Genomic DNA, 14,631 nt, shown 5'->3' with positions numbered 1-14,631 from the left:
ATACTTTGAAAACCTTGTGTTATGATCTGTGGGATCCTTGAATATATGGAATCTGTTGGATTGTTTTAAAAGGAACAGTTGTGTGTAGATGCAAAGAATCACAAAATATCTGGTAGCAATATGCTGAAAGTAGGGATGATCTTTTCCGAAAGGGTAACACTGAAAATGATTATTACAGGATATTCTATTATTGGTGTCCGTGTAGAGTTTGTCTTCTGGCTTTCCCAGGCCACAGATACCAGAAGGTTCATTCGTTCTTCCTGAAGAGGAGAAAGCCGGGCTAAGGGATGTAGTGAGGCTACTGAGCATCAGCTAGCAGAGTAAATACACAAAACAACACTAATAGGAAATGAAAAACTGCCTACATTAAAACTGAAATTAATGTAATGCCTGCAGCAGAGGAAAGCTCTTTGCTTCTTCTCAATGAGCCCTTTTCTAGTTGACATGGACCCCTTTTGCCACCTGGTCTTCAATCAGCCACTTGAATGTTGCTCATTAATTTCAAGTCTCAGTCCTCAGTCTTCCATTTCTCTCTGTGTGACCTCTCCCTCAGAAGAAGCCTTTATTCTCACAGCTTGACTCTTCGCCTTCTATGGATGGCTCCCCATTCCCTATTCTCAGAGGTTCTCACCTACATTTCCAGCCTTCTGCTGAGTGGTTCCACTTAGTCTTCATAAGCAACTCAAATTCATCATGTTTACAACTGAACTCACCCATATTTCATATTTTTTATGAATCACCTCATGCTTTTTCCACTGAGAATGGGAAGAATGATTTTGCATTCTATTCTCCTCTTCAAGCTCCATATTGAATCTGGGAACAGAGCCCAATTTATTCTTTGTAATACTCATGTCATATGTAACATTTTTTTCCTCCATTCATGCTCTCATCATTTTGGTTCAGGTTCCAGTCATCTCATTATTGATGACATTGTGAAAACACGGAAAAATAGTTTGAATGTGGTGTAAGGGTCTCCATTTAAGGCTCAGTCATGTTTCCACTGGGATTCAGACATGTCAGGGTCAGGCCTATAGGAATCCATTTACATAAGGTATTTTGTATGTGATAGAACTTCTGTGAAGGGATTCATATAGGGAGAGAGGAGGGTGAAGGAGGTTGGAGAGGCATTTTTCTGTTTCCTAGTGTGGTGTCTGGAAGAGGGGCTGCAGGACAGGCTGGTTTCATGGGCACCGTTACGCATAAACAAGTCTACCTCTGCTGTCAGGTAATAGGGAGCAGTGCAGGTTGGGGAAGTTTCTCCATTCTGGAGACTGCAAGAACACAGTGCAAGTCAGCACAGGGCCTATTGCCAAAATTCCTAGACATAATTGAACTAAATGACACTAGGAAGCAATACACAGAAATTGGTGGTGGTGTGTGTGCTTTTGTGTATAGCAGGTTAGATCTTGGAGGCGTGCTCTGTTCCTGAACGGGAATGGTCAATAGTACACAAATGATAGAATTGACTTTTGACAAAGGTGCCAAAGCAATTCAGTGCAGAAAGGATAATCTTTTCAAAAGAGGAAATTGTAATAATTGGATATCCATTTGTAAAAAAATGAACCTTGACCTAAACCTTCCATCTTACACAAAAATTAAATGTATCCTAGATGTGTCTGTGTAAAACCTAAAACTATGAAACTTTTAGGAGAAAATCGTCATGAACTGGAGTTAGGCAGCAGGTTTTCAGATACGATACAAAAACATAATCATTAAAGATAAAATCGATAAATTGAACTTCAGAATTTAAAAATCTTTGTGAAATAAGACAAGCAACAGACTGGCATGAAATATTTGCAGATAACTTATCTGACAATAGACTTGTATCCAGAATATATAAAGAATTCTGAACATTTAAGAGCAGGAAGACAAGCCAGTTAAAAATGGCACAATATTTGATCAGACGTATCACCAAAAAGATATAAGGATGATAAACACATGAAATGCTGTTCAACCTTGTTCGCCATTAGATAAATATAAAGTCAAAACACTGTAGTATAACCATATACCTATCAGAATGGCTAAAATAAAAAATGCTGACAATAGCAACAGCTTACAAGGAGGCAGAGCCACAGGGATTTTCATATTGGGAAAGCACATTGGTAGAGCCATTCTGGAAAACAGTTTGACCGTTTCCTAAAAAGTTAAACACACACTTATCCTATGACCTAGTACCCCATTCCTGGTTATTGACCCAAATAAGCAGCCACTAGAAAAGCTATATGAAGGGATCTGCTCAAAATGCTATGGAAAGGGGTACCTGGGTGGCTCAGTTGTTTAGGTGTCTGATTCTTGCTTTTGAAAGGCTCAGGTCATGTGATGGAGCCCCACATTGGGGTCAGAGCTCAGCACGGAGTCTGCTTGAGGTTCTCTCGTTCTCCCTTTACCCCTCCCCCCATATTCATGACTGTGTGCTCTCTCTCTTGCGCTTTCTAAAAATCTTAAAAAAAAAAAAAAAAAATGGAAAAACCAAAACGTAACCCTAAAATATGTTCAAATAACCCACAGGAAAGCATGAAAAAGAAAAATATAGTGTACTTGCATCCTGACATGTCAATAATTACATGAAGTGGTCTAAATAGGTCCCCTTAAAACAGATTGGTAGAGTGTATTTAATAACATGACCCAACTATATACTCTCCATAAGAAACTAACTTTAATATGATATTGGCTGGTAGAAAATAAAAGGATAGAAAATAACCCTCATGTAAACATCAAAACAAAGTAGGACTGACTATATTAATAGCAGGTAAAATAGACTTCAGAGAAAAAAGTACCAGGGATTATAGATTTGGGGAGGAAGACTACAAAGAGAACTTCTCACTGTTGATGTTAATTTTGAGTACCTGGATAAGGTGGTTTTACAGGTTTCTGAAATAAGTTACTCTTTATATCCCACCTCCCCACCTTACCCTTTGGAAGGATGTCACCATGTGCAGTGCAGGTTTCTCTTAATAATTATGCTCTACCTCCTTGAGAGAGGAGTATAAACATTATTTGGAATTCTTGCCAGAAGATTTGTCTTCTCTCCCCCATGTATTTCTATCACATCAGTATGGACTTGTATATATTTTATCTTTTGGTGTATAATCTGGTACTACTTAGTTGCTCACATTGTCCCAGCATTGGCTACTGTGTCCCATTAGCCATCCCTAAACTGTTGAGTTGTTTGACCACATTCTTTCTTTTAGGCCCTATAAAATGCTTCAGGCTCGTCTTGTATATTTCCTGTCCTAGTTCTAGGATAGCCATTTGTCCAAGATTCCTAGATCCTTTTATTGGAGAATGATATTAGTAAAACCAAGATCTACGGTTCTATAATCCATTACCACAGAGATAATTTCTAGTCGTCTCCTCTTGCTTGTCTGTAACATCCCACACGAACCAAGGAAAACCTGGTTTCCACCATCTGCTATCCATTTTCATATGGTTCAGTTCCAGTATACCTTTATAGCACTGGAAGGATTGTTAACCTGGAACCCTGTGGGTAACAACTTTAAAAAACAGAAGATGGTGCTTACATGTAGTTCCTTTTGCTTTTAGTCTTCATAGACTTTGCTCATTTTCAGTGTTCTTGTGGTCATCATCTTTCCCTTTCCCCCTTCAGTGGGCTTGTTTTGTGTGTTTGTGATACAGTTACATTCTTCTGCTTCAGCCTGCATTCTATTCTGGGATCTCAATCTCCTAAAATGATTCTTCTTTCATTTGCATACGTTAAGGTTCACTCTACTGCAGAATTCTGTGGGTTTTGACAAATGCATAGTGTCGTATCCACCATCATAGTATCATGCAGAAGAGTTTCACTGTCCTAAAAAAAATTCCCTGTGCTTCCTCTCTGCAATCTTCCCTCCTTCTCAGACCTCTGGCAACTTGAACTTCTGCTAGAGACACTCTTCCTCTGGGGTGCCTATTGATTGGCTAGGGTGAGGCCCACATGGCGCTTCCAACAGGACACAAATTCTGTTCTCTGAAAAAAGCTCCAGGGACAAGGTCTCATTTTATTTGGGAAATCTGGGGCTCTAGGGAATTCTCTAGCACATCCCTATCTGTACTGTGAATTGCCCTTGGGTGATGTTACACTCTGGGTAAACAGAAAATGTCTGCCAGCTGGTACAAACTCAAGTTCTGTTTTCACCCCTTTTTCAAATTTAGCCTTATTTGTACAGCAGAGAGCCTCATCTCCCTGCCTCCTTCCTAGGGTTGTTCTAAGAACCGAGTGAGAATAATGGTTGGGAAAGTGTCTGATCGCAAGAGACCTTCTTATGGAAGAGGTGTTTGCTATAGCATGATACAGAGAGTGAACAGTGACCAATAATCCCAGAGAACCAGAAGGATTCCTCTTGGGTGGTGAATGCAGCCAAATATTCTGTGAGTGTTGGGACCGTTGAGTAGGTCAGAGAAAGTTCTGTGGCCAGTTCCTCCATGAGGTGAGAAGGGCTGTTGAAACTTCCGACTTCATGTCGTCTCATTGTGAAGCTGTTCCTTTTAGACAAGATTCCTGAAAAACCTGGGTGATCCACGTGCCAGGTGTCCATGGTGATCAGGTGTTCTGAGTGATGCCAGGCCAGAGCTGTGCAGCCCTTGGCCCCCAGAGACAGCCCCACACATTCGCAACAAAAGCCTAGTACCCAGACAACACACATTTATTTCGCTGAACTGCTGCAGTTCAGCTTGCAGGGCTCTTTCCTCTGCCCAAGGAGATAGAACTTTATGTAGATCACAAAATAATATCCCAAGGCTTCAGTGTTTGTCGTTAAATGTTAAGCACATTTTGTTTCTCCGTTACATTGCACTGTGGTGAGTTCCGCATAAATCCATCTGCCCTGCAAGACTGGGAGCTCCCTTCAGGGAAGTGCAGGGCTTCTGTTGATCTGTCCCAGGTCTAGCACAGAATGCGGCATAGAGCAGTGACTCCGTGAGTGGTGGTCGAATGACTGGCAAGCCCTTTGCCTGCATGGCGTTGCTTTTAATCATTCTGTTCTTTCCTTTGGCAGTTAAGGACTTCTCCTAATCACTCGGAACCACTGTAGATTCTAGAGAACCTTACATAGAGTTTGATTTCTGTCATTGCTTCTCTTAATCCTGAGAGAGGCCTGGTAGTTCTGTGTGGTCTGGAGGGCAGACACATGTGCTGTACAGGTTTCTGTATGGTCTTTTGAAGGCTTTTCTGAGTAATGTGCCCACCCTTGAATTCTGGTGGAAGGTGTGTCCTGGGGCCATGGTGCCCCATGTCTGAGGTCTAGCCTAGTCATTGACTCAACAGCAGGCCCTTGTTTTCCTTCCCTGGGTACTCACTGGAGCCTTAAACTCTAAATCTGCATGATACTCCTTGATCAGCCTCTGCTCCGTGCTCTGACTGTCTGATTCAACTTCATCACACGTACATAGTTATTTCTGTGTATTACCTCCAAATACTCTACTCATATCCCACTTCCCCCAATTTTCCTGGCTTAGAGTCTAGAGATCCATAAAAATTCATACACATCTCAGTGGAGCTGTGTAAGGACAAGGATGCCAATGATTCACACAGATGCCTCCTATACTGAATCCTAGTTTTCCTGAATCTTGGGTGATTTCCATTGTTTTTAAAAGTTAAAGCTAAAATTTCTTAGTTTGGTGCACAAAACCCTCACAATCTGACCCCAGCCTACCCTTCTGGTCCTGTGAATAGATTCTTTTTCTCCAACAAATCGCTCATCAGGCACTCTTACAAAGGTTCTAAAGCCAGTTCACGTTGCAGGTCCCCATCTCCGAGACTTCCCTGACATCTCCAACACGTTCTCTCCTTCCCGTCCTCCCATCCTCCTGCCATCTTTTGTATGATACAACCTATTTCAAAAAAGTTGGAACCATACTTTTAAATGTTTGTCTCTGCCATTAGAGTTTGAGCTTCTTGAAGCCAGGCCAGTGGGGTTTTTTCCATCAGTCTTCCCCAGAATGCAGGACACAGCCCCTTCATTGCCATTACCCGTTATGCTGTCTGAATTAACAACAGCTGAACTGACCCAGGAGGATCTTTGAATATGCCCTTAAGACTGACAAGATCTGGAATTGCAAGGATCTCTAATTAAACTGTCTATAGTCAATCACCATCTTTAATAAGCTGTTTTGCTAGAAACTAGGATAAATTAAAGCAGCCAAGGGAGGAAATCTATTTTCCCTTGCTATACCATCCAGAGGCCACTCTCCCTATCCTTACGGTCACTTATTACTTGACATATCATGTATGAACAGATTCTAATAGGGTCCAGTTTGAGAAATCCTCATGTTCTTAAGTAGGAAGGAATTGTAGGGAAAAATGCTTACTGTGGATTCTGCTTTTTCCACTCTGTTGTCTTCATTAGAAACCAAAAAGTCAGTGTGGGCCCAGGATTTTTCACTATCTCCTGACCTGTTCTCCAGGTAATTCCTGTCCTAGTTTGTCTATTTACCCACAAAACCAGGGCTAATGCTTTGTTCAGGGGCTTTAAAGTTTTCAGACTCACAGTTGGATGCTGTTGCTGTTCTTTTGCCTCCTTGTGGGGCAGGTCTTTGGGAGTCAAGGGCACATGGCTCTACTCCTAATCCTGCTGAGAGTAGATGCTAAGAGCCTCAGGAGAATGTTTTCCATCTTGTCAGGAAAGCTTCCTGCCAGTGGCCCGGAGCAGAGCATCCTTGACCTCCTTGTTCCTCAGGGTGTACACCACAGGGTTCAGCAGGGGAGTGATGACGGTATAGGTCACTGAGATCAGCTGATCCTGATCCCTGGTATCTTCGGACTTGGGCTTGAGGTAGGCAATGGAGGCACAGCCATAGTGGACGATGACCACCGTGAGGTGGGAGGCGCAGGTGGCGAAGGCCTTCTTCCGGCCCTGGGCAGAGGGGATCTTGAGGATGGTGGAGATGATGAGGACGTAGGAGATGAAGACCAGCCCCATGGGAACCAGGATCACCAGCACACTGATGGTCACAGTCAGGATCTCATTGACTGTGGTGTCGATGCAGGAGAGCTTCATCACGGGTCGGATGTCACAGAAGAAGTGGGCCACCTTTGTGGCACAGAAAGGTAACCTGAACACAGATGTCACTTGTGTCATAGCTACAATCAGCCCAATGCTGCAGGCACCCCCCACCAGCTGGACACACTTTCTCTTGTTCATAATAACTGAGTATCTCAGGGGGTTGCAGATGGCCACGTAGCGGTCGTAGCCCATGGCCGTGAGCAGGAAGCAGTTAGTGATGCCAAAGGTTACAAAAAAGAACATCTGGGTGGCACAGCCTGCCCGTGAGATGGATCGGTTCATACCCACGAGACTGGAGAGCATCCTTGGGAGAATGACCAGTGTGTACACGGTCTCTGAAGTGGACAGCATGCTCAGGAAGAAGTACCTGGGCGTGTGGAGGTGGCGATCAGTTCGGATAATGGTCACGATGATGACGTTGCCTGCCGGGGTGAAGGCGTCCAGCACCAGGAACATGGCAAAAAGGGTGAGCTGGAGAAACCCTGGAGAAAAGACTCCGCGATAAGAGTACGGTTCTCTCTCTCCATTGGGTGGCTACTAAGCCTGAAATGTGGAAGAACAGAAAGTGCGTAACTTCAGCAAGGCTGTTGAAGCACCTTACTCAAACTGATCGAAATTCCCAGCTGTAAACCCGGGGATACGTTTCCCAGTGCATTAAGGCTTATCTCTGGCTTTCTTTAAAGTACCTTTACTCTGTGGCCATCTATCACAACTCCGTACGCATCCCGGATTCCTTACCTTGTTTTGGTCGTATTCCCACAGCGTAACTACATACATTCCCACTTCACCCTACTCTTCCTCCTCGACATCTGGAATGCCCTTCCTCCTTTTCTCCCCTTATTTAAATCTTTCCCCATCCCTCAAGGATGGAGGCAGCCATCGGTACATCAACGCCTGTTGTGCTGTGATGTTCTCACACGTACGTGGAAGATCGTCTCCCCACCAGGGCTGCCCTGTCCTGGATTAAACGCCCTGCAACTTTACACGTCCCGCATCTGCCCATCTTACCAGCTCGGGATCATGGATAAACTAGAGAATTGAAAACAATTTAAGGATTGACTGGAGACTTTTTTTCCCCTTTCAAGATGATGAGTCATACCTTTGCTGATCCTTCAGGAAGTAGAAGCAAAGCAGACTCAGAAAGGTTCATCATGTTTTCAAGGAGGAAAAAAGGCAGGTTTTAACCGACCACCATCCTCTGCCCACTGATGGAAGGCTGCTGACGGTTTGCAGCACTGGCTCATGTTCCATGGTAAACTCTGCTTCAGCTCCGCCTTCCCTAAACTCAGAGGCAAATTTATAGCTGATACAACTTAGTAGGCATACAGCTTCTCTGCAGAGGTAAACAGTTGTGCCAGGGAAGATGCAGCAAATTCATGCCTCTCATCTAAAGCTAAAGCAGACCCTGAATATGAAGAACAGAGTTAGACTAAAGATGCATCATTGTGTTGAAGGATGGAGCTCAGTCCTGTTGATGTAATATTTCACATTTTTGTCCCGTTAGGCAGTAAGTTCCTGTAGGGTACTTAAATTATATTCCGATTTGCTTATGCATATTCAGAAAGACTATTCACATAAAGTAAACCGCATCAGTGATGAAGGTTAGGCATGGAGACCTCCAGGTTTATAAAAATTTACTTAGAAGATGTTGGCTACCAGCTGTTAATCATTTACACTAAAACACTAAGAGTAAAGCTGCAACGGAAGATACCTCCGAAGAGAGAAAATCATTTGACACCAAAATATGTGGCTGAAGACACTGATCTTCTGTGAGGCCTCTGGGCAGAATCTAGGCAGCGGTCCAGCCATGGGGAGGCATGACTCCTGGGTCACAGCTCCTGAGTGGTCTGATGATGAACACAGGTGCCACCAACCACTAATGACACTTAGTGTCCTGCCATCTATATGACAGTCCCACCTGAGGAAGAATTGTCCTGTTCCAAATACCAAGTAGGGTTTCTCCTGAGGACCCCTGGGCTAGAGTGACCTCTGAGCTGGCTGGTGTCTGTCTGTCATGAGGTAGTAGGATGGCTGCTATGACCTGGCTAGCATCCTCCACCCTCGGGAGCCTGTAATGCTTCCACGGAAGTCAAGGGAAAGAAGAGTGAGCACAACCTTCCTTACGGAGATGGTGATAAGAGCTATTAAAGTACGATAAGTTAAAGCCAGCCCGTGGGCGATAAGCCCCTTTTCATTTTCTCCTCTGAAGAGTACTTACATCTGTCTGCCTGGTGCTGAGTCACACCAGGAGCGCCGGGCTGGAGGCGGCCCCAGTGAGCAGGTGCAGGGACGAGCAGGGTGACAGGGAGGGAGGGCCCGTCACAGGCGGAGGCTGAGCAGCGGCGGATGCACACTCACAGGAATGGGGGTGGCTGGCGTGTTGCAGGTATCCCTGATGGCACTTGTGTGTGAAGCCTTCACAGCCGGAGAAGATGCCCTCCCAGGAGCGGCCAGTGGGGCTCCCGGGGCTCATGCCCTGAAGATATCCCACGAGCACCCCCCGAGGCTGGGAGGATGCAGACAGTAGGCACCTGGGGGCCTCATTATGTGAGGGGCTCATTTATCCAGTCCCAGGAGTAGCAGTTTGGGAACTTGGGGGCGAGTTTTTGCTTCAAGTAAAAAACAGCATCAGACAAAGCGGACTTATTCGGTTGAATTTTACTTGTTAGACTCCGTCGTCAGCACACTGTGGTTTTTCACAGATGTGCCTTGGAAATCCCCGGTTGACAGACACGGGAAATTCAAGCTGGGAGCCCTATCAACTTGTGTGTCAGGAAGCTTAGGTCCCTGCTCAGTTTAAGAATCTGGCTTTCTCCTTTGGAATAAAAGTAGACCACCACGGCTGTGGCTCTGAGGAGGGTCGTCCGTGCTGCCTTTCTGCTCCCCGGTATTTGGAAGTGGAAGTCAGTCTCTTTGGGTCTGAGGACCCTCTCTTGGGGTCAGGAAACAGCTGAGCGCTGAATACTCTTTCTCTTTACCCAGAATGAATCCCTTTCTCCATCTGGCAAACTTCTAGCCTGTTGAGACCCAATGCCAAATTTACTTTCCCCAAAGACTTCCTGTGAGCTAACTTATCCCTTGCTTATTAGCACGTTCTTCCTTTAACGTGTGTCCTTATCTGTGTCTGTTCATTCTTCAAGTGCCAAGCATGGCCCAGCCCCAGGCTGGTTGCTGGGAAGTGGGGAATGGAGGCCATGCTGCTTCAGCCTTTGAGAAGCTCCCGGAGTTTAGGAGACCGACGATGATCGTAAACTGCAGTGAATACCGCATTTAAGGGGGACAGGGAGGTGGTGGTCCTAGATTAGACTCCAATTGATCACAGAGAAGATTCTGTAGCTAAAGACCAGGCTACAGAAGGTCTTAGAGTATTTAGATTTTACCACTTTTAAGGGCCTCTCAAGTGATTTAACTGATTCCTCCTGCTCAGGGGTTTCAAAGCCCCTTAGTAACTGGCCCTTCAGGACTGCTAGCTTTTACCACCAGCTGTTCTGCCCCTTCCTCCTCCTGTCCGCTGACTTTGCTTCCCTGTGGGATCAATGGGACAGCTGTGGGAGGGGGGGTTTGGGGCTGATGAGAAGAGTCCAGCAGATGAGCGAAGGTGCCGATGGCACAGTCAGACCAGAGATCAATTGCGATTGATCTAGAAGGGTGGCAGTGGTCCAGGGAGGACGGACAGACATGAGAGACATTTGCGGTGAATCGGTAGGCCTTATAACTGAGTGTGTGGATCAAGGGAGAGGAGAGGACCAATCATTTCATAAGCTGCAGTCCTCAGGTTCATTCGTGCCAACTCCCTGACATGCAAATAAGCATCACTTCCTATTGGAACAAGAAGTTGACCAAAGTGACCCTTGTGAATTGTCAGCCACTGGGTGTGATTGGTGGCTATGGGATCCCAACAGGGAGGGAGGAAAGTTGAACAAAATAGCTCAATGCTTCATGATGCCTTTGCTTTGGGACAGATTAAGAAGAGTTTGGAAATGGGGCACTTGGGTACATGGTATAAAAATGTGGTGCTTGGTGAAAACAAGAGGTTGAGCTTCAGAATCAACTAATACTTATTGAACATTTTAACACGTTTGCCTCTGTCCTTCAAATGACCTCTGAAGTCTGCAGTATTCCCATTTCACAGATGAGAGGTTATGAGGAATACACTCTGCCGTCGACAGTAAACTCACTGGACTTTGGCACGAGACAGAAATGAGCATGTGGGGTAGCTACAGAGACAAAGCTGGCGGACAGTCAGGAACACCTGCTGTAAACTCCCTCACCTCTGCAGACCACATTGTTTGGGGGCCAGATTCTGGTAGCTCTTACCACGGCTCCTTCATGCCATTCACATTAATTTAGGATTAATTTGGTCTAGACCTACTAATGATGCATTAGAATTGTCACGGGGGTTTCAGAACCTTGAGGGCTCACCACAGATTTAGCTGAGGTCAACATTGTTCGTGAATGTCATGCCTGGGCTGCTTAACAAAATAACCGTAGACTGAGTGGTTAACCACCAGACAGTTATGTCTTACAGTTTTAGAGCCTGAGAATCCCAGATCAAGGTGCCAGAAGGTTCAGTTCCTGGTGAGGGCTTGCTTTCTGGATTGCAGATAGTGGTCTCTGTCTTCATATGGTGGAGAGAGTGAGAACTCTGGTGTCTCTTGTTAAGGGGCCCCAGTCCCATCATGACCCCTCCCCCCCAATGACCTTTTCTAAACCTAATTCCCAAAGGCTCCATCTCCAAATGCCATCTCACTGAGGATGGGACTTCAACATTATGAATTTGGGGGACCTGATTCAGTCCATAGCAGTGAAGTTATGTCTCATCTCACACCCCAACCTTATCCTTCTCATCCAGAGCTGGGGTCTCTAGTTTTGTACATGCGAAAACGCCTTTTTAATTTTAAAGTATTTGTGGATCTCCAGCTTTATAATAGTCAAAAAATATAGTTGTACTGTTTGTATCTATGGATAGTTCTCTTTTTCAGAATTTTTTTCTATGAATTTAGTAATTGGTGCTTTCAAATGGATTATGGTACAAAAGTAGTTGTACATGTTCTTGTTAGTGTGTATTCAGCCTCCATCCAAAGATTGCACCTGGGACTGAATCCTGGGACTCTTGCAGTGACTCAAGGCAACCAGGAGAAAAGTGGGAATGACACCATGAGAGTGGTTGACAGGCCAGCAAGTGGGCAGAGCATAGGGGAAGGGAGTCTGGGGTAGGAACTGAGAGGGAAGGGAAGTGGTTTATTAACACATAGCAGGTATAGCCAGGAAGTGAATCTTGCAAGAACCTGGGAGAATAGGTTTTGTGTGCTGAACTATGGAAGCAGAGACTACTGAGTAGGGGAAGATGAGGGTGGGGGGGAGGGCCCACTGCAAAGTCCCTACCAGGAAGAGGGAGCTCATTCTCTGAGAACTCAGTTGTCAAAGTTGGCTGCATGTCCATATTAGGGTGACCTAGAGAGCAGTGAGTGGTGGGGGTGGGAAGTAGAGGAGGTGCTAACAGCTCAGCTGCTTCCCATGAGGCAGGAAATGTTATGCCCATAAGATTTTCATGTCCTCCCAATAACCTTGGAAGGTTGACCTTGCTGGCCCCAATGCACAGATAGGAAAGGAAGGCCAGCTAGGTTAAGTCACTTTCCTAGAACGCATGCTTATAATGGTGGGCCTAGGATTGGGACATGTACCTCTCTGGCCACAAAGCCTCCATCTATATAGTCTATAGAGGCTCCATCTGTAATATTACTGCATAAGTATCTCCTACCTTGGGTCATGAGGGTGGAGAAGTGGACGGGTACTGGGTTAGTAATCTGATGGGCATGAGCCCTATCACCCCGTCACCCTCCAGTGGTCTTTGGCCCACTTTATACTCTTTGCATCTTTAGGGCTGTGCTGAGTGGAGAAAGGATGCACCAAGGTTTTCAAGGGAGAAGCATATTACATTATGTAATTTCTGAACTTTCAGACTTATTTCCGAGACCCAAGGATGTTCTAGCAGGATTTGAGCTATGTGTAAATCCACAATGTATGGAGCTCTTTCTACAATTATTTTAAAGGAGAAGAGCTGGTTAAAATAATCATCATGAGCCCATAATGCAGCTACAGACTCTGGGGCTGGATTGCCTATTTTTGGGTCCTGATTAGGTTCCACATACTAGATCTGTGACCTTGAGGAATTTACTTTCTTTTCAGGCTTTAGGTTTCTCATCTGTAAAATAAGTTTAATAAAATATGTACCTCCTAGATTAATAGTGAGGATTAAAAAAGTGCTTAAATCAATGCTGGCTGTGTAGGATACAGTCAATGTACCAAAAGGGCTGTCGCAAGTGGGGACAAAGAACCCGAAAGTCATCTAGTAATAAAAGGAAAAGAGGGAGAAGAGAGCTGTCTGCTGTTGCCAGTGGTAGTTTAGTTGCTCATAGCTGTCCTCTTTCTCTCCTTTTCTTCCTTTTTGTCCTAACTACTGAGCAGCTGCTCTGTGCCAAGCACTGTTCTAGGTGCATCAGAAGCAGAGATACCGCCCAAGCAGTGGACCCGGAGTGATTGCCCGATAGATAGGGGCACCCCTGACATGGGTCAGGTGACCTGAAGCAGAACCTGCCCCTGCCCCCGTGCGGGAGACGGAGGGTATACACTCAGAAAAATGGAGTGAGGGAAGCAGGTGGGATGGGGTAGAGCTCAGCCAGGATGTCGTCTCAGTCCCAGTCTCCCTGCAGCCTGATCTGATGGAACACTCTAGAGTTAGTCCCACCTTGAGGCATGGTGGGTGGCTTTTTGTACCTCCCGGGTGGGAGTGGGGTATGGTTCCCCCCTGAGAAAGCCTCCTTTCAGCCTGTGGTGATTGTCCAGAACAGGGCTGGAGGGGCGGCTAGGAGCGGTGGACACTCCTGCATCTGTGTCGGCCAGGGTGGGGGTGCCAGCCCACGGCGGAGACCCGGGCAGAGCAGCTGGAGTTCCTTAAATCACCCAGATGTCCAGGGACGAGGGGAGGATGGGATGTGAAAAATGGGGGCTCTTCTGCAACCCTCAATATGTAGGAAGCGACTTTTACAGTTTTTGCTTTATGCTTCTCAACCAATTTTTCAGCTGGCAATCAGAGCCTGTGTCTGACCTCGCTGTCTAGGGTCCACACAGGTAGGAGTAGGCTCACGGTAAATGAATGGAGTGATTTTTTTTTTTTTTTTTTTTTTTTTTTTTTTTTTTACTGTCATATGAAATATAGCCTAGAAAGTGTTATGTGTAAATAATGGAGAACACTTGTTATTTCAGTGCTCCTGGTTTTCATGCTGAGGCCAGGTTCCGAGTCCACAAATTCCTGTGATAGATACTATATATTTTTCCCATCCTCACTACTAGCTCACTGTCCCTTATGCCAAGGGTAAAAGGAACAAGGTCTAACCTGATAGTACAGCTCCTGAATAGTCTTTCTCTTACTTGGTTTTCACCAAGCCTGGTAAGCCCATCTATTGGTCTTAGGACATCCCTCCATCTCTTATTCTTTTCCTTCCTTGTTTTACCCTATCCCCCTCCTCTCCAGTTGTTGCCTAGACCAGGTACCTGGTGCCTCTTAGCTGACAGGCTCCCTCACTGCACCCCTTCAGCAAACTGTTAGTTTTATGGAGACTGCCAGCAC

At 45.4% G+C, this 14,631-nt stretch overlaps 1 protein-coding gene across 1 annotated transcript; it reads right to left on the bottom strand.

Annotated features, from left to right (window-relative positions):
* Positions 1-6,614: 6,614 nt before the first annotated feature.
* LOC123845295 (olfactory receptor 10J1-like) lies at positions 6,615-7,528 on the bottom strand. Its single transcript, XM_045876067.2, is given in 2 exon segments — positions 6,615-7,471; positions 7,474-7,528. Coding segments are annotated over 2 exon segments (912 nt in total).
* Between the last annotated feature and the right edge of the window lie 7,103 nt (positions 7,529-14,631).

This window comes from Mirounga angustirostris, unplaced genomic scaffold (genome assembly GCF_029215605.1).
Source record: "Mirounga angustirostris isolate CCGP_5_RB_7025 unplaced genomic scaffold, mMirAng1.0.hap1 SCAF_6, whole genome shotgun sequence".
Lineage (NCBI taxonomy): Eukaryota > Metazoa > Chordata > Mammalia > Carnivora > Phocidae > Mirounga > Mirounga angustirostris.
This window is presented reverse-complemented; position numbering and strand designations above follow the sequence as displayed.